Raw genomic sequence first — 23,553 nt, 5'->3', positions numbered from 1 at the left:
AAGGAATAAACACTCTTAACACACCCCACATCGAAAGATAATCACTGTTTGTTGATTTTGGATGGGGGAGTGTTCTCTTTTTTTTTTTTTTTTGGGAGAGCTCAGTATTGTTCATTCAATTTGACATGTCATCATTGGGGGAGTGTTCTAATTCGGCGGGTAGATTTATTCCTGATTGTTAGGTGATTCAAAGTCATGAGAAGGATTTTTGAAGGGCGACCTGACTATAAGCCAATGCTTAAAGAACACAGGGTTGTGCCGCCATTGTTTGATGCAGAAGAAATGAGCGACCGGTCAGAACCAGTCATAAATCAAACAAACATGATAACCCGAACCAGTGACATAAGCTTTTTACTTTGGCTCTTTACCAAAGCGGCAGCAACGAAAAGCCTCCTCCGCAGGGACTCTTATCAAAGCATCCAAACACGGCAGTCCGACCCGTGCACATCATGCGGCAAGATGAATGGCCCGGCCGCAACACAATGGCGCTAAATTAAATCACTGATGTAACACTCACCCGCCAACGGTCCTCCCCTTTCTCACATCGTCCTCTCGCACACGCAAGGACCTTTTTGTTCTGCCGTGCGCAATATAATTCTCCATAGCACGTCGGAAATCGAGGCAATACGAATGTCAGTTCATTATGCAAATGAGCGCTGTCCATGACATAACTGAATAAATAAATAGCTTTGTTTCTTTTTATATTTCCATTCATGTGAAGGGCTTCACAAAAAATAACATGCAGCATATATGCTATATATGGCGTTGATGCATGAGATCAGGTGTTGTTAGAAAGAGCACAATCCTATTACTTCCACCAGGGTGCACTCCCCACCCCCTTTGTCCCAGGTGCAAGGGGGACACCTGCCCATTGTGGGTGACCTGACCGGTGGCGGTGGCACTCAGGTGTGAGACGCCTCAGGTGCGTTAATCTCTGACCTTTATAACAAACTGTACACAGCTGTACTCAACTTCTCCTCAGCGCAACCATGACTTTTTAGACAATTAAGTTGTTGTTTTTTTACTCGGTCTGCTCTTGGGTTGGTCTGAAACTCTCAAAGTCATAATCCCTTGAGCTTTGTCTTTACTTTGTCTTTGTCTTGGTCTTGACATGGTTTCAACCTGCCATGACCTTAGTCTTGAGTTAGTCTCAACTCTTCAGAATTCTCTGATTTGAAAAAGTACTGGTCTTAACCAATCAAAATTTCAGCCTGCCTCGGTCTCCTAAATGTTAATCTTGACTTGGTCTCAGTTTATGTAGTCCTGATTCTGACCAAATACAAGTGCCCACCAAAAAAACAAGAGCTACACACAAACTAGTTGCATTGGAAATGAGTGATGTCATCAACAAAGCTGAAATGCATTATGGGCCGTTGTGAGTGGTCAGTACCAACAAGGCCTGACCAACCATCAGAAATAATCTGGTCGTTTTTTGTGTCCAATCAGATTTCAAGCTCAGAATTACTATTATTTATTTATTTATTTATTTGTTCCTGTGCTTACATATTGTAGTTCTTAGTTTTTGCATGTGTTTCAAGCAATTATCTTCAAACATCTCTGAATTTATTTGAGTGTTTTTAAGTACAGTAAATAAAGTCTTTGTACTACTAGTGTTACCACTGACACACGTGTGGTGTTGGGTTAAGGGCTGTGGCGTGTGGTCCCGGTCCACTTCACCGCACCATAGCAAGAACCAGCAGGTGCAATAGAGCACAACCTGGGTGCAGAGTGTGAGAGTGGATGTGTGTATGGATTGACAGAGGGAGGGTCGTTGGAAGAAAACGAGAGAGGGAGAGTGGGTGGGGTGGGATGGGGGCAGAGGCAAGGTGGCGGGATTCTGCGTCCAAGTGACGCGCATGCGCAGTGACGAGTGAGCGGGAGAGATAGAGAGAGAGAGAGAGAGAGAGAAGGGGAGGGGGCAAGCGGAGGAGGACGCGCCGAGCCACGGAGAGACGCAGTGGGGCCACGGTCCGAGCACATCGCCGCACCGAGCGACCGACGCATCAGCATCTCTGCAGCTTCTTCCCTTTTCCCTCCTCCCCGTCCTTTTCTCTCTTTAATTCCTCTTCCCCCCTCACCCCCCTCACTGAATCGGCTGAGAAGAAGACTGTGTGGCTCGAGCCTTGCAGCATGGAGAGCTCGCAGGAAAACACACACTAAAACGTGAGATTTACCGGGTGGAGAGAGAGAGCGACTACGTGTGCATGTAAGTGGCCATTCTCCATCCACACGCCCCCTCCCACCCCCTCCCACCTCCTTCCACTTCCACTCATGCCCAACGTGTGATCCCTTCCTTCCGCAGTGACAAAAAATGAAGAAGTTCAACATCAGGAAGGTGTTGGACGGCTTGAAAGAGGTGTCCTCGTCCTCCTCCGCCCCCTCCTCATCCAACCCGGTGGTCCAAGTGGGTCCGCAGGAGAACCATCTGGTCCAGGAGCACCTCCAGTCCGAGCATTTCCAGCTCTGTAAGGTAAACGGAGAATTGATAGTTTGAATGTCAACACCATGCAATGATTACCTGCTGGAGGTATTCCTTTTTTTTTGGGGGGGGGGGGGGGGTTGTTGCCGTCCATCTCAGTTTATAAGAATTATGTTTTTAACAACAGTTGCTTTGAGGTTTTGTGTTAAAAAAAAAGGATTTCACAAGGGAAAGGGGGGTTTGGCCATCAAAACCTCTTGGCCTATGTGCCTTAGGTTTCCCACCCATGTCACAGGAAATTAAATGCGATTTAAGTTCCCGCTGAGGTTCCGCCCCCCTTGGCTGCTGCTCATTTACATAAAAACACTACACCAGGGCTCTCCTATGTTGTTTTTTTTACGTCCGGCGTGCACACGTTCTCGGCGTGAACTGTCATATCAGAGGGGATGGGCCCCGCTGATCCCCTCTTGCATAATCAGCTTGCTTTGGATTAGCAAGAATGGTCGGGAATGGGATATCACTGGAACAGAGTGTGTACATGTGCACGTTGTCCCGTCTTTCTCCATTCTCTCCCCTCCGCACTTTACCCCAACGTCATTGATCTGTTTTGGGGCTGGGAGGGGGGACTGATGGTGCCCTGAAGTGAGTTGTGTTAGCGGAATTAGCAGAATGAAAGGTTTGCCCCCCCCCCAGCTCCAGCAACCACAATAACAGCATGTGGATGGGGTTAATAATGCAGCATGCGCCCCGCACGCTCTGTGGTTGCTTCGTCTCTGTGTCATGTGGTGCGAAGTCAGGAGGTGCGCTTGTTTAATGTTTACACTATGCTTTATGTGTCTTAAGTGGTGACGGACTAACGTGGAGTCAGTGTTAGACTCCACAGTCTCCACTTCGCTGCAGAGGCCTCTTTCTTTTCTGCCCCTTTAACTCATTCATTGCCGTGTGGACGTTTACATTCATCAACTGGATTTTAACCGTTAACTAACCACCGACGCACATAGCGGTCACGTTATGTTTTTCACCCATTTTGGATAGATTAGACCTTCTTCCGCATCTGACAACAATGGCTCCACAGTCCACACCCATGTAGTCAATATTTTTGGCATCTTTTAAATAGTTCCGCTGAGAATATGCAGTACATATGTCTTCTGGTAGTTACTAGTTACTGTATAGCGAGCGTTACTTTTGAACATAGTACAAATATGTATGGTGCAAAATGTTTCAATCTTGAGAAAATGATGACACGGGTCAATGACGGACAGCATGTAAAAAAAAAAAAGCCACTGATGTTTAACTCGGGCCAAGCTCTGATTCAGCTTTGCTCACGGAGCATTTTATAATTAATGTAAAAAAATTATATTTTGCCATCAAAAGCCCTTAGTTAGTGTTGTTTTTTTTTTTTTTTTTTTATAGTTTTAGGTGTCATAAAAGCAACACATAATAGTGTCAAAGTCCCTCTTCTGCATAACATGCTTCTTTCCAGAAATAGCATGAGTTCTTCATCTTTTTGGTCCGAAATGGATGTTTTTGGTGAAACTAACCCATGTTCCACAGTTCCTTACTAAAGAACAGAAAAAAACAGAACCAAGCTGTTTTTTTTTTCCTCTGGCAAATTAAGAGTCTGCTCATTCTTTTGGTAGGTTTGGTGCTTACACTGTCACAGAACATGATATTCTGTGGGTCTTGAAAGATCAGCCAAAATGCTCTATAATGGTTAGCAACTCGGCTTTAAAAATGCCTGACAGTGAACGAGATCATTTTCTCTTGGATATTTCTATAGGTAAATGCAAGAGACCCTCGTTTTCCTCCATTGTTGTGTTAGTTGGTCACTGTGTGACACGGGCCCGTTTTCTCACGGCCCTGATTCTCCTTTTCAGCAAAGTTCATCCACACGCCCATAAAATAAACGTGACGCGATCCTCATTTCCCCCCATCCTTGTTTGCTAGTGTGCCTCGGACCGACAGATACGTTGTAATTGCAGTTTCCTGCACTACTATTTTGATATGGTAGGCACTTTTTTGCCATCAGGCTGCATTATGCGCGTATATACAGTAAATGGAAGGCCGGACATTACATTGTGTGTTTATGAATGAAGCAGACAGATGTTCACATGTATGTGAATGGGCAAATGGATGTTTACAATGTGCACACATGAATGGATAGCTGGTTCCTTACATTATATGTATGTGAATGGACGGATTCAGTTTTTCTGGCTCTGTATATTCATGCCACAACACTACAAATATTGTTCAATGAATTCTTCTCCACCAGTGTTGAATCGCAACGCTTTTCATTCACTTGTGCAGGTAGGTGTACCTAATGTGCTGGCCGGGGTGCACAATTCACACCATGCCTCGTTTGCGAGGACGGCAGGTGTCTGTGCTGCACTGGGCTTCTCTTACATAACGTCCTTTACCGTCTGCCACTGAGCAAACAAACACAGCCCTCTGCCAGATGACTGATGTCATAAAGCCCCAGTTGCACACCTACGGAGGAACCGAGTTGGGTAAAACAAAACAAACCGGTAAAATCTCTGCATTTGTTGCAGATTTCCTGTATCTTCAGTCTTAATCACGACTTCATGTGGGAGGCGGTGACTGAGAGAAAAACAAGATAAAAAAAAAAAATGAGAGGAGCGATAGTGGAGGATTCTCAAAATAGGACCGTGATTATGAAAGCATCCTAAATAGCGAAGCCAAATATCAGTGTGACAAAAAAAGTACATTGGCTGTCTTTGGAATCATTCACTCATTCCGTACTCCCTAATCACTAATTAAGGATTTGAAGGCCCATTTTTAAATTTATTAAAACACTCTTAGAAAGTATTCCTCAGCGCCTGCATTCACTCTCTGGGAGGCTATGAAATAGAATCACTTTGATGAAAATAAGACTCTGGCTCACATAGTTATTTAAATAAGAGGACAAGCATGCTTGTTTCAAGATATTTCTTTGTAACTGCCAGGTGAAGTTTAACCCTGGAGAACCCACGGAGTCAAATTTGGCCCCTATAAATTCTGCTACTCAAATAACAAAGACCTTTTTTTTTTTTTTTTACAAATCTAACTTCAAAAGTCCAGAGTGCCACTTCTGACCCCTGCATGGGGCCATCTAGTGGATGAATATTGCACTTACATGAGCCAGAGTGGTTGTGACAAGATGGCTGGCAACATGCTGTTTTATTGAGCTGGAAATAAATCTAAACAAAACCATCTTCTCAGCAAACCATCAGATGGTAAAATTATTATTATTTTTTTTTGTTAATCTATTTCAAATCATGTTGCAGAATGCCTAGGAGTATGTTATATATATTTTTGGGGGGATAAATTAGCAACTCTGAGCTAGTTAAAAAAAAAGGGTTAAAATTGAAAAAACATATTTTGGTGTTCAGTGAACTTATAGCAGTCATTTAATGTATACTTATAATTTTCCAAAGAAGAAAAGGGTTCTTGGGTTCTCCAGGGTTAAAACTAACACACAAAACAAAAAGAGAATGGAATATTATTTATTTCAACTTCAAAATATTCAACCAAACCAATTGTTTCATCTCAAGAAAGTCCACTAGCTTAATGCTAACACGTTATGCGAACCTTCATACATGGGAATTAGCATAGATTTTATGGTAATTATAAACATTTCAGCAACAACAACAGTACTCACAGGCATATATTCTTTCATCCCTATTTTCACTACACGCTTGAACACCCCAACAAAACTCGAACTCACAAGATCGGGCACTATATAGTGGAAAGGGAATGATTCCGAACACAGCCTTTGACTTTTCCACTTCCACATCCATCTGCTGTGTTTGTTTACCCCGACCAGGTGCGCAAAATCATTTCCCAAAGTAACACCGCAGCTGTCGAATGCTAATTGAAACTCTCCCGTCTCCATGCAGACCGTCCGTCATGGCTTCCCGTACCAGCCGTCATCCATGGCGTTCGACCCCGTGCAGAAGATCCTGGCCATCGGCACTCAGAGCGGAGCGCTCAGATTGTATCCTTTCTAAGGGGCGGTTGTCGAAGCTTAATATCTGCGTTTCCGGCATCCTCCTGGAAACTGGCGACGGGTAAGTGAACATCCGCAGTGCAGTTTTTGCTGATTGATACGTATGTCGAAACATGGGGTGCGAAAGAGATGATTGGCTGGTTCGGGCCTTTTGTGTTGAAAAGTATCTGTGTTTATACTCGAGTACGCGCAAGTTATCGAAAGTCACGTGTGAGCAGAACGCAGTGGCAAACGGCGACGACAGCTTGCAAACAAACGCCACCGCGGGGAGTCGTACGGCTTCAGAGGACGCCGGCGAGCTCGCCGCTGTCAGGCTGCTTTTACAGGTCCTCCGTGTGTTCCCTTGCCTGTCCAACAACCCGCGCCAGCTCATTAGCGTGACCGAGAGCTGAAGGCTTGGCCGTTCCCTCGCAGCCGCTCGCTGGCAGCCGCCGCTTCGACTCGACTCTGGTTTCGCTCACCTGCGATGCGAAGGTTAGGGAAAAAAAGCCACGGGCAGGAATAAGAGCGATGCTCGAACTGCTGAAAAGACAGTTCGGTCAAGTTAAGTTTATTTACGGTGCCCTTAATCACAAAAGTATCTCAAAGGGCTTCAGTGGTTCAGAAAAAAAGAGAAGGGGCAGTAAAACAGGCAAAAATCCAGCTCGTATCTAATTGCATAGTGTTAGATATTATTAACATTTAAATTCTTTATTTTCATATATTAACCATTGTTATACATTATTAACATCTTAATTCTTTATATTAACCATGTTGAAAGGTTTTATAGACGTGTAAAACAAGTAGTGTTGAACTCAGTATAATTTGACCTTAAGCTGGGACATATTATTTGGTCTAGAAGTTCCTTCTCTGTGGGAAAACACATTTGGTCCTTGAGAACAGAATCTGTTTCGAACACGCACCCCTGACTCTGTTTTCGCCATCGCTCATGGAAAAGTACCCAGAGAGTATGTTTTGTCTACAAATGAAAGAGAGGCGGTCGGTTTTAACTATAAGAAGCCATTTTACACGCGGAAGAGGCACATTCGGCGCTCTGAATTCCACCTGTTAAGTGATGAATTGGAGATTGTCACAATGTCCAGAGATCTCTGTTAGATTAAAATCATTTTTACAAAGGTGTTTTTTCTTACATTAAATCTGTCTTCAAGTTTTGGAACACGCAAAGAGGACAAATATTTTTTATTCCTCTTCAATAACAAGGACCTTTTTAACCTTTATCAAATATTTTCATAATTTTTCTGATGACACAAAGACTTAAATCTAGTTGAATTGTACCTTTGCCATGGCGTGAGGGGGTTTGTATCATTTTTACTGGCACTAAGCAACTTTGAGGAGGATGGTAGGAACACTGCCACACAAAAACTACAAATGTGCTGACTGCTTTATGGCATACGTCATTTCCCCCTTTCACCATTCGTTACGAAGTCAATTAGAATGTCGACACACAACTACTGCTTTCCTGGCAGAAGCAGCAAAACAACTGAAGAGTTTTGTCTGAGGAGACAAAAAAGAAAAACGAAAAAGGGTGCTACCCAGCTTCCACCCGCTGGCATGAGCTAAAAAACGACGCAATGCGTTTGTCCTTATGGGAAATCTGGTCTTCCTTCAGGCATAACAATACCGCTTTTGTCCATATGGCGCCGCCATAATCAACGCAAACTGAAAGTTCCTTAGTGTTGCTTTAAAGTCTATCGGAGTAGCTTCTCTTATTTAAACATTGGCGGAATGAATTTCCCTTATGGTGAGGATGCTTCGTTGGCATTTAATATTTTTTTAGTAATGTGATCAGTTCATTGTGTTCAGCCACATCCCCAGTTATAAGGGTGTGCACACTTGTGCAATTGAGTTGGTTATAGGTCACATTAATAGTGAAAAAGGTTTTGAAATGATTCATCTTGGTCACAAAAACCTGATGTAGCAACAAGGGTGTGTAGACTTTTTATATCCTCTAAGTGACAGGATAGATGCTTTGTGTGCACGTGAATGTAAACACCAAAGTGTACATCATGATTACTTTAGGTTTAGATCATCTTAACGAAGCTTAATGGGGATTACTGCGCGACAGGCTGACCGGGAAAAACTAAACAAGAAGTGAGCGGGATGCTCCTCAGTCTCTTCCCGCCTGGCTGAAAAGTGGTCGCTTTGAAATGGAACCATGGGACGTATCTGGAGTTTGACTGATCGCTGTCTCAGACAAAAGTCTTATCGGAGTCAAGGTCAATTGGGAGTCGTGCGTCTCTTCTTTGTCTGCTCATTCGATGGCAGCGATAGCAGCGCAGTGCGCACAAATGAAGCCGTAATGGAGACTTCATGATGTGGTTGGAGCATTTTTTTTGGGGGGGGCAATCAGATTTTAGCCTCTGTGTGTTGCCATCCCACTGTAATCTGCCCACCGCCTACAGTGTCTATTATATGAGCACTGGGGCTGTTCATCACACGTGGTTGTTTTAAAGTAGCACTAAGGAACTTTTCAACCTTTTAATAAAATATTTTCATATTTCTTTTGATGAAACATCGGCTTAAAACTAATTGAATGTTACCTTTTGCCATGGCCTGAAGTGGTCTGTATCATTTTTACTGACAACTTTGAGGAGGGTGGTAGGAACACTGCCACACAAAAAAACTACAAATGTGCTGACTGCTTTATGGCATACGTCACTTCCCCTTTTCCCCATTCGTTGCAAAGACGGAAGTCAATTTGAAATCAATTTGAATGTCGACGCACTATTACTGCTTTCCTGGCAGAAGCTGCATAACAACTGAAAAGTTTTGTATGAGGAGACACAAAAAAAAAAAAAAAGTAACCTACTCGAATAAAAGGACAGTCAAGGATCAATATTGGCCCGGATGTCACTCGTTTGGCGTGAGCTAAAAAACAACGCTATGCGATTGTCCTCATGGGAAATGTGGTCTTCCTTCAGACATAACATTAAAAGTTTTTTTAATGTTGCTTTAAATGCCCAATGTGGAATTCTCTTGTATTGCGTTTTCTATTTATTTTTCACATAGATGATTTGGTGATAATAAGAGGCGGACTAATCGGATTACATCCCCACATGAAGGTCCAGGTACCAATTGCACTGGGTTGGACCTCATCTCATTTGGATGTTCTACTTGAAGTTTGGCACAGTTTAGCCGATGACAAACTGGCTGGTGCACACATTTCTCCAAGGGGTGCTATTTTGTGTTGTGCTATAATTGTGTATGCGCCCGTGTGTAGTTGTACGGACTGCCAGGATATTTGGCGGCACCCCTCTCCACCCCCCCCCTTCAGAGAATTACAGGAAGTGGCAGATCAAGGGCCTCGGGCTGGCACCGCGGTACAGCACCGAGAATTACAGCAGGAACGGGAGGTGTGTACGTGTGTCAGCGTCGGCGTATTCTCGGAGGAGACGGGGCTGATCCCCTCCGGAGCCGTAAAGCCCGTCACTTCTCGTGTGATCCCGTCCCAGAAGCGTCCCGCGTGTGATGGCCGGTGCTCCTGAAAGAGGGGACATTGTCCCGTAGGTGTCGTGTGAAGGAGGGAGAGGTCGGCGATCCCTCCCCGGCTTGACGAATAGAATTGCTATTGATCTGCGTGCGGCAACCGGCTGCGAGCGATTCACAATTGTTTTCATAACGTGTTGAGTTTTCATTCGGAAGTGCTGTCGTGCGGCTGAAATATTTATATTGGGATTGACTCGTTCAATTTGTCACTGATGCCCTTGAAAGATTGCTTTTCTATAACGGCTATAAAGTTTGTGCTACATTGCGCATCTATCCATCCGGTAAAGTGAAGATTGAAACTTAATGGGGGGGGTTACTCAAACCTTACGAACGGAAAGACAGATGTTTACGTTTCGTGTATGTGACTGGATAGACAGATTTTATTTTATTTTTTAAATAAATTGAGGTTTGTGTTCAGTGCAAAAAAATGATTGAACTTTTTTTATACATTGTTTGTTGTATGTATGAAAATGGACGAACGCATTTTATGTGTGAATGTAAATGGACAGACACTTTGAAAAAAAACAAAAACAATCTGCCATTTTTTTCCTCCCTCAGTATTGCGATTGCAATTTAGTATTTTTTCAAGGTCATCTTCCAATGGATTTTTGAACAAACACAAGCAATAAATTAATCTGTATTGCAGATTATTATCAATAAATAATTAGTTTTTATAGGTTTGACTTTCGCTGAAAGAAAAACAAAAGTGCGACTACTGATATTGCGATTGTGCTGATACCTGGCCTTATTTCAGGGTAACGATACTATTGGCCGCCCTCTTATGGCCATTTTACAATCAGGAATTAGAAATTAGAAGAGTAAAAAATTGCCATTAATTTCATGCAGTTTAAAGAATAAATGTAAAATGTATTTAAAATTGTCATTGTTTTTTGCGGTGGGGTTTTCTGTAACAAAAGTACTCGTGGAATCGGTGAGTACTCAAGATTTGAGTACTCATACTGGTATCGATCTTTAACTCACTTAACTGAAGCAACCCCCTTCGCTCCCGGCTGTTTTACTGGATTTTGACAGATTTTCCAAGGCCCAAAGAATTTTCTGTTCTATTGCTATAAAAATATGGAACCTACCAAAAGAAAGATTAGAGTATTTTTCTATCTGTTTCCGTTTTGCAGCAATTAGTATTAAAATATAGCTAAGTTTAATCATTATTCACGAACCTGTTGAAAATACTGGGAAAAAGAGCTTGTTGCAACATGGCCCTGGTTGATCTCTTATACTCTGCTGCCACCTGCTGGCCATATTTTTGTAATAACTACCATTGCTTTAAGCCACCTCTTTGGGTCAGAGACTGCATCAAAGCCTTATGTATGCTCTGGCATTAAAAACAAACAAACGTATAAATCTGTTTTTGGGACCATGGCATGACCATCCCTATAAATTAGGAAATGTAGGACTCCATGAAACTTTATAAAAACAAAAGGTGTGCTTCTCTTTCTGGTATGCCCACTTTGACCACCTGGCGGGGCACTCTAAGACAAGGAGACGGATATACTATTCATTCAGTCGTCTCAGCTCCTTCCAGTTTGTCAGTACGGCACTGATATTAGTTGTTCTTCGCGGAGGATAAAGAACGTCATGTGCTGCAGCGGTTCTAGCACAGCAGCATAGATGCTACTTTGCATTAATCGAGTGGACTGAAAAACAAGCAGAGAAAGCCTTGCTGGCCATAAACGCTCACTACTGAGCAGGATGTGTGTGCGTGTGTTTTAGCAGCGACTTCATCAAAGCATCTTTCATGCTTTTGCCAAGCGCAACCTCTGTTCCGCCGCTTCTCAGAAGAGGAAAACAAATTGTGCTGCATCAGTGCTGCAACAATTTAGCCGCCGCTCCTTTCGCAGCGGCGCCGTCTGCTGACAGGCTCGTCCGCTAAAGTCCTTTAACTCGGACAAGCGAGCCAAATAGGATGGCGCTCGGCGGGACGGCTGTACTTGCCTCCTTGCTTCACGTCCACGAGGGGCCGTGCGCACGCTTAAGCCAGACGTATGACTTTTGAAATGTACTTACCAGGTACTTAATGGAAAGATTGAGGAGAGAGTATTAGCCTTAATCTGAGGGAACGTTGCGCACGCGCTCGCTCGGCCGTAGGTCTTCACGCGAGTCATCGTAATTCGGGATGCCACGCGTCACCTCTGCTCACGAATGAAAGTTCTTCCGAGGATACAAATCTTGATGACCCCATGCAAGGTTGTCGCTTTGGGAGAATACTTAACAAGGATTGTTCTGGATTTTTTACATTTTTTTAAAGACTTTATTTGACAATTAATGTTTCAATTGTAATTTTGTTAAATCAGCAGTATTATGAATTTTTGACTTTTTGAGGCATGTTTTTTTGTGCGATGACAGAGGCAATGCCTGTGAGGTCAGCAACCTGCGCGCTAATTGTTCCCAACAGACGGCAGCTAACGCTCGAGTGGCTCCTTGTAAATACACGCCTTCATGTGCGCACACACACACATTTGCACTTTTCCTAATCCAGTTGTCAAATTGAAAATAAGAAAAAGATTTACACGTGGGTCAAACCCAAAACTTTGTTTTCTGCTAGCTTAATGCTAACACACAATGCGAAACACCATATACAAGCTAATGAATATAACCATTTAAGCAACAGATACTTGAATATAAAGTGCATCAATGCATGTAAACAATCGATTCCTTGTTCTCTGCCAAAAACAACTAATAATGCACTTTACTAAGAAAATCTTCTTCGTCTTAATAGTGGGGTTTCCATCCACCTATTTTTATTAGAATTTTCAAGAAATGCGAAAATAAAACTGAATGGAAACGCTAGAAAATCAAAAAAAGGGCCCAAAATTCGCAAAAAAAGTTTTTACGCTTGGAGGGGGTGGATTTTGACGCGTATCGAAAAAAGGAAAATGCAAGTTTTGGCTATGAAAACAGGTTTTGCAGAATAAACGCTGGCAAGACCGGATACACGTTGCACGTTTTGACCGGGTCACACGTACGTCGTCACAAAGCAATGGCGGATGATAAAGTAAGGTATGTTTGGGGGGACGACGAAACTGAAATGTTTTTGGAATTAATTAAATAAGCGAAATTTAATGCAATTTTGGATGTAAATACGGTTTATCAAGAATTACAAAAGAAAACTCATACAACTTCCTGTTTTTCTTTTTTTTTTTAATTACTGGTAGATCACATCTCTATGGTGTATACCGCCACCTACAGCGGCGGAGTCCCCTTTCAATATTCGCAAAAAAAAAAAAAAAAAAAGATGGACATGCCCGTTTTCAGTAAATTCGCTTAAAAAATTTGAAACAATTGAATGGAAACCTGACTACTGACTGTTATACTGCACCCTGGTGGCCAAGTTGAGGATACCGACCATGGCGACCATCGTCCTTCATCGGCTTTGTCCGTCCTCCTCCATGTTGAAACTAAAGGACAAAAAGGTTGCTTTCAGTTTGTCGACAGCCTCCGTGCGTCTTTGGCGCCACGTATGGCAGTATGTGGTAACTCAAAGCCTTATATATTGATTTAAAATCAGCGAGATTTGAAATCCCCCGTGGGGTAGGAACAACTGAGAACTCTGGTCCTTTCTTTTCCACTGTTGTTGGATCCACACTTTTGTTTGCGGGCTGTGTATTTGTTGTGCTACTATGTGCTTAGTTGTTGGCAAACTAGGAATGTGAATTTATTTTCTGGAGGTGAGAGTGACACTACAGGTGTGTATTTGTCCTTGTCGGTCACTCCTTCTGTCGCTGTTTGTTTTTCTTCAGGTGTGGTGGTTTGTTGGAGAAGTTTTTTTTTTTCTTTTTTTTTTAATCAGCTCATTTTACCATTTACTGTTGTCCCATACTGAGAGTTCCAATATGGAAAACAAAACAAAACCACAAGACAATCTGATTTGAATTCAAATAAAAACTAATATCTCCGTTTTTCCATTTTCCCTATAACACTGACAGTTTTACTAATATGACAAAAATATTTTTTCCTTATTGTGAAAAGTGCAAACCTCTTTTAGCTACATCCACCGGCACTACTATTTGTGAAAGCAGATTATAAATATTGACTTGGCAACACATATGTAAAGTCTGGAATCTGATTGGACGCCCCCCAAAAAAATTACATACACAACAAATTGTGACTTAGTAATACGATGTAATGTGGCAAATATTATAATTGGACTGTAGATCAATGCTTCTGATAAGTTTATAGGCCTTGCAGAGAAAGCCTCACCGGCCACTGAGGAGTACATCGATAGCCTTCTTGTCTCGCCAGTGATAAAGGCTTCCCATTACGCCAGCTCTTTAATTCAGCGTCAGGCTAATCATACACGACAGCGACACAGAACTTCAGTGCACTGAATCGATAAAAATGCAACCTTTAATTACCTCGGCTATGCACACAGACAGTGGTGACATCTGAGCCTCACGTTTGGAAAGATCATTCCCACGGAGACTATGGGTGTGCTTACCAAATATGACATGGGAGGGGGGGGGGGGTGAGGTTGAGTAAATGTAAGAGATTGTGGATTTATTGATATGACTGCTGACAGACACAGCAGAGGATGAATTGTGAGCTCATAATCAGCCAAATGCTTCAGAATTTATTAGATAGCGCTTCACAGCGCAGATGGACAATGACACCAAGCATAGTTCAATTGCAACTGAAAAGTTAAAAAAATAATAATAATAATAAGGTATAGAAGTGGAATATAATAAAATGGTTACCTGACCTGAATCCAAATGTCAGGTTTCTTGGACCATTTTGCTTTTTTTCATAAAAACATGACAATTTTTCCTTGTTTCAGTTATTGCTCCTGTTTCTATGATACTACATTTTAAGAGAAATAACAATGAGTTGTCTGATCTTTATGTTTCCAGACTTGTCTATTGACAAATTAACTCATTCACTCCCAACCATTTTCACTGAAGCAACCCCCTTCGCTCCCGGCTGTTTTACTGGATTTTGACTGATTTTGCAAGGCCCACAGAATATTCTGTTCTATTGCTATAAAACCATGGAACCTACCAAAAGAAAGTTTCGAGTCTCTTCTTTCATCAGGAAAAAAATATATTTCTATCCATTTCATCATTATTCACAAATCTATTTAGAATTGTTAGTAAATGAGCTTTTTTTCAAAATGGCCCTGGTTCACCTCTTTGCTCTACTGCCACCGTTTGTGTCATAACTACCATTTCTTCAACTGTTCTTTGCAGTTGAGAGGCTGCATCAAAGCCTTCTGCATGCTCTAGCACAGAGGTGGGCAATCTCGGTCCTCGAGGGCCGGAGTCCTGCAGGTTTTGGAGGTTTCTCACTTCCAACACAAGCTGATTCCAATCAACAGGAACGTTATCAGGCTTATGCAGAGCTTGCTGATGAGCTGATCATATATTAGCTGTGTTGGAGAAGGGCAACATGCAAAACCTGCAGGATGACCACCTCTGCTCTAGTATGAAAAAAAAAAAAAGAGGATAAAAAACACATAAATACGTCTTTGGGACACTTAAAACATCAAAAATAGAACGTATTTATACGCTTTTGGGAGCAAATTAGTTGTTTCAGTGCCAATTCCTTGGAAGTGTCGCCTGATTCAAAGTTAACTTTAATTGGAAAAAAATGCATGCAAAATATTCAATTAGCCGACCAGCGTGCCATGGTTTCACATAAGAATGTGATGAAAACCCTCATTATGTGTTACAAGGGTAAACTCAACCCATCCGACGACCACTTCTGGCTGTACAAAAACACAAGAAAAAGTCTCGTCGCCAATTAAACTGAAACATAACGCACGACACAGGAGTCATCTTTCACAATTAATCAAACGTCTTCTCATTCTGCAATTGACTTGTCAATCCATCCACTAATTGTTTCGGCATTCATTAAAACGACACAGCTAATTAGCGACAGGCCTCGTTAGCCTGCGTCATTAAGATAGAAATGAGCCATTCTTTGCTCATCAGTGTTTTTTTTTTTTGTTTGTTTTTTAAACCAAAGTATTCTTTACATTTGTGGTGTTGTTATGCTGTTTGTCACACTTGGTGGACGTGGTGGAAAAACTCGGCCTTGGACAAAGGTTTGCTTTCGACTGGACTGTTCCGCATCCGTGCTTTAATTTCTTCCGGAATATTCGCTCCAACCTCGCGACGCCATGCACTTACCTTCTTTTGCTCAGGGCTAGCTATTACTTTTCCTCGTGCTTCCCCAAACAACTCCAGCTGGAGAATATTAGCGTCTGCGTCTGCAGTCGCTAACAAGTCTGGACAGCCGGCCTGGCCATGTGGATAATGTTGCTCTCAGGCATTCCATGGAGCACACACTATCGCTTGATATTTTACTTTTTCCCCCCTCTTTTTTTTTTTTACTCTTTTAACTTCACCAAATAGCCTCTAGTGCCAACAAGGATTCTACTCGTATCATCATGTGTGTGCGCTACCTCAACAAATTATTAAAAAATTTCATCTGTAGACAGCGTAGAAGCATGTAAACCTTATTGATACTTACATTTTGCCCAAAATAATCTAATATTTCCCATATCAAAAAGATTAGAGTGCAACACCAATGTTATGCTAGCTAGTGTTGAAGAATGTTATGCTAGCTAGTTAAAATTAGCAATCAAATTTGTTACTAGCTTAAAACCTGCTTAATGTTTTTTTTTATGCTATTGATTTTGTTAGGGGTTCTAACCTAAAGTAAACATTTATACACATACACTCTACTGTGCTTGTAACAATTCAATATTAAGCACATAGCTGTTGATAACATTAAGCTACAGCACATTTAAAATGTGTTATTTTGTATGGACGGCCCCGTGTTCTTTGATTCTTGAGCAAAACACCGGATAAATGACCGAACCCAAATACGGTTGGGATTACCTCAAGGTTCGAGGTTTTTATGTAAGGATAAGGTTAGTAGGTACGATTAGGTCATGTGACCAAACCTGGACCTGGTTTGTCATTCAGTGTGAGAAAGCCAGAGCCCAAATCGGATGTTTTAGTTAGGGTTGTGCTCGGGTTAGCAAATAGGCTTGTGCTAGCTAGCTCGGGTTTATGGTTATGGTTAGTAGCTAAGATGAGTAAACCGCACATGCCCTGTAAAATACCTGGGAATATATTATAATTCTAATAAAATATATAAATAATGGCTTGAACGTTGGCATTGTTAAAAAAAAAAAAAAAAAGTTAATCATTCCTACCAATAATGTGTATGATGCTACTGTAGACTCCCTGAAAAACTTTTGCATGACTTCCGAGACCTCTGTTTCTTGAAAATTCTCAATCCAATCTCCGTTTTTGTTCAAGCGTTCTCTGACATCTGACATCTTTTCCAATTCAGTTTACCTTCTTAACCGGAGAGCCCGACAGTCATTCCACTTGCCGAGCACAGCGTTACAAACTCGACTTTTTTTTTTCTTCTTCCTCCAGTGCAAAAGAGGGGTGATGGTGGAGTGGGGGCATAAATAATACCCCTGGCCTGCCCTTAAGCCCGGCGGCTGCCAGCTTGCATTGATGGCATTTTGTTATGAACTTTACTTGAGTGCGTCCAAGTGGCCTTTTGCTGGCTTGGCTGTGGTCGAGTCTGTGATTCTACACCTGATTTGGCACTTAGCGCCGCCTGTCAAATAGAGCGACGCTAGTCTTGATGCTCGGCCTCGTCCCTGCTGGTTAAACCCCTTCACACACACACACACAAACGCATTGCTGCGCTGCTGGCTGCCCTCAAATATGCCATCATGCCAAGACCCCCGTAGGCAAGACACTCATGTGTCCCATGACGGCATGACTCAGCCTTTAATGCCTTGCCACATGGCTGACATACACACAGCCCCTCCCCCACCGCAGCCTGTTGGTATTTATGTGTGTTTGTGTGATATATGCATATGAGTGCGTTTATGTCCAGCACAAGACCGGCCGGGGGGGGGGGTTGTGCCTTTCTGTCCGATCCAAGCACAGCGTGGCTGTGATATGAAGGAGGTCGGGAGGGGCCGCGGGGACGAGGGGCTAAAGGTTCGAGGCAGACAATTCCTGAGTCGGAGAGACATATGGGGGTAGGAGTGTTTGTGACAAAGGAGTTTATATTTATGTTTGTTCCCAGACAAAGTGTTGCAGTAAATTGACGCTTTTTTTTGTGTTAATGTTGGCTTTGCCTTGCTCAGCGGTGTGTGTGTGGGTTTTTTTGGAGGGGAGGGGGGGGGTGAGTTCTGCAGTCGTCTGCACCTTTTGAATAACACCGACTGATATGCAGGTTTGTGCGGACACAAATATAATAGACATTAGTTACTCTGTTACCAAAGATGTGCCCTTGGTTTGTCATTCAGAGGCAACATGCAGGTTTAGTGACCTCAGAGTTCATGTTACCAGGAACTGATTGGGTTAGTTACGTTTGATTTCTGGTTAGCAGTTAGGGTTATGTCGTTTCCAAAATGCTAATTACCAGGTATGTGTCCTTTGTTTGTTATTTATTGACCCTGGCAACTGCATTGTAACTACAAAATAAGAGTGACTAATATAAGCACATAGCAACTGCCCATATTATCATAATTAGGAACATAGTAACTGCATAATTATATTACAGTACCCATAATGGTACATTCATAACACGGTTACCCCCTAACCTGCATAATCGTAATAACTCATAAGGGACATGCATAAGCATAATACATCCATAACATAACACAACCCCTGAGCTGCATAAGCATAATAACTGCATACGCATTATACCCCAAAGTGATAAGAACCAAAACCAAAACACAATCATTAGAACAGTATATGGAGTAAATTTCATATGTACCTGTGGAGTCTCTGCCTCCAATCTGCTCACCAATTCTCACAAAAAATACATTTCCAGATACAAACAGATGTTACTGTACACTATCTATAGCTAAAGTGGCTAGGGCAACCCTCTTCATTCTTGAAAATCGCGCCATGTTGTTTGTAGTTCAAACCACCTCACGATGTTTCTTGATAAGAATATTTAGCGCAGGTTAGCATAGGAAGTAGTGTTAGTTACCTTTTGGTGCATTCTTGGTCTGACGGCGAGCAACAGGAGGGCTGTAAGTTGAGAAAAATGAAGAGGAGGAAAATAAATTACACGGCAAAGAAAAAGCGTCTGCATATGGAGAGCAGCCAACAGTGATCGCGTCCATTCCGCCGTGTGACTCAGTGTTGTGTGGGGGCGGGGTTTGCAGAATTTGGAAGTGAGGCCATTTGCTCCTGACCCAACTGGAACCAAACGGTCCTCTTTCTGGTGTGATTCATAACAAGGGCTAACCTTGCAGCTTTGCTCGCGGCCACTTTGATTTCGCCTGTGAAGCAGCTAATTTGTTTGATAAGCCACAAGCCCTCACTATCTCGCAGACACCAGTGGATGTGAATGATGAGCACGGCCACGCGAGAGGTCTCGGCTAGCCGCGCCACCGGGGGCCCCCCATTAAGCCTTGATTGGCTTCCATTGGCCTGATTTCTCTTGCCGTCCGCCGCCTGGCGATGCGCTCGCTTTCACTTTAAATTGCGGGTTGCGTTGATTGACGATAAAACAATGCGCGCGGACAACGGCGAGCACATTAAACCCTAGCTTGGCGACACCGTTAGCATCCAGAAGGCTGCCCCTTTGTGTTAGCCGGCCTCTCAACTGGCTGAGACGTGCTGTAATGCGATGCTCTTACACGGCGCGGCAAAATGATTTTCTGCGGTCTCACTCATAAATTGACATGGCGAAGACACTTGCAGCCTCCGTATCACGCCGTGTCCCCAGCGCTCGGCACGCTCATCAGCAGCTGGTCCCAATGCTCATTCTTAGAAACTGTTGCTGCAGTGGCATGAATTTTTAATGGCTAAAGCCATTGTAGCAAGCTGTGTTGTTGAGTGTGTGTGCGTTTACAGTAGGTGCCTTTGAGAGTGTTCAGGTAGAGCAATTGCCGGTATGCAGAGAACCGTTTGCATTGCGTCAGCATATTGTGCGCGAGCGAGTGTCTGTTTCCATTTGCGTTTGGACGTGGCGTTTTTGTTTGCTCGCCGTGATTGGACGCTGATGCGACGCGACAGCTTTTTTGCCTCCGACGCAACTCCCCGAAATCATTTTTGAATAAGACCTGTGGGGCTGCCATTCCCAGAGGTCTGTGTGTTAATGCTTCCGTGGCGTTTCTTCAAAATGAATTTGATGCTTGTTCACCGGCGCTGAAGAATGTTGAGCTAATCGTGTGTGTATGAAATGAAAATAAATGTCTGCTAAATTTGATACACCACAGAAAGCAACAACCCCAATATGAATCAAAATCCTGAAAATTCAAGCTGTCCACTGACTGTTGAAATCGCACCCAGCTCAACTGTCAATTATCAATCAATTATGACGATGTGAACATTTTTTCGCATTATATATGAATTACCCCTCAACTTTGACTTTTTTTTAAATTTTTTTTACTTTTTACTTTAAATTCCCCTCATTCTTTGTTCTTTTAGCTAATAAGCTATTGTCCAATTACAGTTCACATCATGACCAGACTCTGTGCGGGGACGTTACGTTCCCGCAAGAAGCGTTAATCATTGAAACTCTTATCTGATGACACATTATCTGTGTGATGGAACTCGGCAAAAGAATTGGAAGTCAAACATAGCGGAAAATTGCAAATAAATTGAATGCATCAGTGAGCGCCTCACATTTGCATCTCTATCTCATTTTATTTGCTGATAACTCAGCAAAACGGGCGCATCTCAGCTTGTGAGCTAAAAGTCGACGAAGGACTTTAATCGTCCTTTTCACTGTCTAATGCGTGGATGTGTTTTATTTGTGAGATACCGCAAGTGTATTGACTGATGAAGTTAGCTGAGGAGCACCGACACATCACGTTGTCATCCACATGTCGCTAATGTTTAATGCTAGCAGCGCATTCACTGGGGAGAAGGACACGTAAAATAAGACTAGAGATTGAACAAGCTGAGCGATGAGAGATAATAGAAAATACAGCCGTAACTCAAAAGTTATATAACGGCACTAATCTGGTTCACTGTATCATTGACACGTGGAAATTGTTTACATTTTCCTAGCCTTTATTCAGGTTGTCACCAACACTGTATGTTTTTTCAGGTGCCAGGTCTCAGATTTGGATTGATCAATTTGCCTAGTGGAAATTATTCTCATCCTGTGTTGCTAATTTTTGATGCTATTGTTTTAGGAACTGGGAAGAAGTTGTTAAGATGTATAAAAAAATATCTGTCTGTCTGATCTGGCTAGGTATCTCTCTCTCTCTCTCGCTCTGCCTGGCTATCTGTCTGTCTAGCTATCTGGCTATCTGTCTCTAGCTATCTGGCTATCTATCTATCTTTTTTTTTCCTTTTTTCTGGAGAGCTCAGTATTCTTCATTCGGTAATTTTACCGATTTGACATGCCTGGCTATCTACCTATCTGGCTGGCTGGCTATCTAGCTGGCTAGCTGGCTGGCTGGCTATCTGGCTAGCTACCTATCTCTCTGGCTAGCTATCTGGCTAGGTAACTAGCCCACGAACTGGGATGACGTTGTTGTTTAGGGCTTACAAAACAAGAGCAACAATGAATCAGGCAGATTGAAAATACTTACGAAAGTATCAACCTAAAACAGAGTAGATTAGCATAAAACATTTTAAGGCCAGGGCATCTCCCGTACGCTCTCCGCATGGTCCGTAAAGACACAAGCAGGGGGTCAATCCTCTTGACTTATGTAACCGCCTTTGTAGCACCACCACTGCCGACCCCTCCCCCATTACAGTCTGCGTGTTGGGTTTCAGCGATTATGTGTCTCTCTTCCGCATCCTCTCTCTTCTCTAGTCTTAACCAAACTGTTATAATCCTCACCGACGCACGCTCAAGCACAGATGGATGGGCGTCGCTGTCATTTTGACGTTACCCTAAGCCCTGACTGACTTCTGCATCAATGCCCAAATGGCTACGCGCCATCATTCCCGACCATAAAAACATAACGTTTCACAGGCCATAAGTCAGGCTAATGCAACTAATCAAAGTACGGCGTCTTCGGTTTATGATGGAGTTGTGATCCTAAACCGGCGAGGTTAACTTGAATTTGAATATTTAACCTATGTTAGCTATATCATCATCAAGATAATACAATGAAATCTGAAGTTTTATTGAGAATGTTGCCAGATTATTCATGAGTCCATTTATTTTATTTGATTGACATTTGATCCGGGTGTGGTTTCGGCGCACTAAGCAGACATACCCACAACACTTAAGAACATACAGAACAGCTTGGTGATTTTTTTTTCTTTCTTTAATCATTCAAATCTGGTGTCAAATTTAAAAGACATGTATTTCCACTTAACAGGCACTTTAATGATCTTCCATTGCAACCAAAGTGCCTCCGCAACACTTCCGGCAGTGTCTGTGACAAAGGCGATGCAGAACCTGTTCTTAAGCCACGCGTCTACTGTCAGTCAAGTGTTACAGCTGATTGGCACCTTACAGGTACATGTCCTTGAAAGAGTATCACGAGCACTTTTACTGGTCGGCTCACTGACAATCTTTCTGTTGGCGGCCAAGCGTGGCTAAGATGCAAAGATTTGTTTGATAGCGGCGCCAGAGGCTATACACACGCACGCACGCACACACACACACACACACACTGAATACTGAGTGCTGATTAAATATGATGAGGAATAGATGTGTTATGGCTTTGTTTGTTTACAGAAACATCAGCCCCCTAAATCCTTGTTTAACATATTTTTTCGGGCTTTACTTCTCTACAAGCTTTGAACACATTTAAACTTATTAAAACACACTTAAAGCTATTCAGACATGCTTTTAAAATATTATTTTGCTGGCATAGTCCTCCAAATAAGCTTCAAGCTGTTCGTCACTTATAACGGATTTTTACTCTAAAACCGAAAAGTAAAATAAAATACATCATATGTTTATTTATTCACTAACTATGTTCCAACTAAATCATATAATGTTCCCTATCAAAAGTCTGCTAGCTTAATGCTAACATAGAATGTTAAATGTAAATTAGCATAGATGTTGCGGTATCTCTTCAAAGTTTGCTTGCTTCAAGCTGTTTGTCACTTCTAATTAAATTTTAATTTACACCTGAGACGTAAAACTAAAGAGAGCATAACATTGTATATTTAATCACCAAAATGTTCAACCAAATCAAATAATGTTCCCTATCAAAAGTACGCTAGCTTAATGCTAACATAGAATGTTAAATGCCATTGACAGGCTAATGTGAATTAGCATAGATGTTGCGGTATTCCTAAACCTTCAAACAACTGCAACTTTAACGCAAGGGGAAAAAAAACGATTGTTTAAAAACAAGCGATATCGAGTGGGCGTTAGTGCTAACCCAGTGACTTTTTGTTCTTTGTTTTCCACTGTCAAAGCGGCTGTGTAATTTTGAACACAGCGCCGCGTTTGTCAATAGATTCCTGTCATATCCCGTGGAGCGATGCATGCTCTCACTGTGCGACTATGTTAAAGGTTAATTTGGCACGATGATCCGTTCTCCATAAAATATTTCCCAGCCTGGCATTTTGAGAGGGTAATACATAAAGCCGTCTAAATGCACGTGTTGGCTCCCTGTCCCCACTTTAATTATTCATCGACACAAGGAAATCCAGTGGCAAACTTATTCCCGACTTCACTCTCTTTCTCTCTCACTCTCGTTTATAGTCAA

At 42.4% G+C, this 23,553-nt stretch overlaps 1 protein-coding gene and 1 long non-coding RNA gene across 9 annotated transcripts in view; one reads left to right on the top strand and one right to left on the bottom strand.

The window, feature by feature from the left end:
- Window positions 1-2,058: 2,058 nt before the first annotated feature.
- The window catches only part of stxbp5a (syntaxin binding protein 5a (tomosyn)), a 91,903-nt gene continuing 70,408 nt past the window's right edge, over window positions 2,059-23,553 (top strand). For all 8 annotated transcript variants that reach the window (XR_013289353.1, XR_013289354.1, XM_077552074.1 and 5 more), the window contains exons 1-3: window positions 2,059-2,206; window positions 2,303-2,470; window positions 6,316-6,413. Coding sequence is in view for 6 of the 8 variants with exons in the window: in XM_077552074.1 (XP_077408200.1) it covers window positions 2,312-2,470; window positions 6,316-6,413 (257 nt within the window). In the remaining 2 variants the exon portion in view is untranslated. The remainder of the gene's footprint in view (window positions 2,207-2,302; window positions 2,471-6,315; window positions 6,414-23,553) is intronic.
- LOC144039110 (uncharacterized) lies at window positions 2,151-21,682 on the bottom strand. The gene is made up of 3 exons (XR_013289356.1): window positions 21,466-21,682; window positions 18,903-18,943; window positions 2,151-2,463 (listed from the first exon to the last, which is right to left on the bottom strand). It is a non-coding gene; the product is annotated as an uncharacterized LOC144039110 (long non-coding RNA).

The sequence above is a fragment of the Vanacampus margaritifer genome, chromosome 19, assembly GCF_051991255.1.
Source record: "Vanacampus margaritifer isolate UIUO_Vmar chromosome 19, RoL_Vmar_1.0, whole genome shotgun sequence".
NCBI classification, from domain to species: Eukaryota; Metazoa; Chordata; class Actinopteri; order Syngnathiformes; family Syngnathidae; genus Vanacampus; species Vanacampus margaritifer.
Note: the sequence above shows the minus strand (reverse complement) of the source record. Positions and strands in the feature narration are given on the sequence as shown.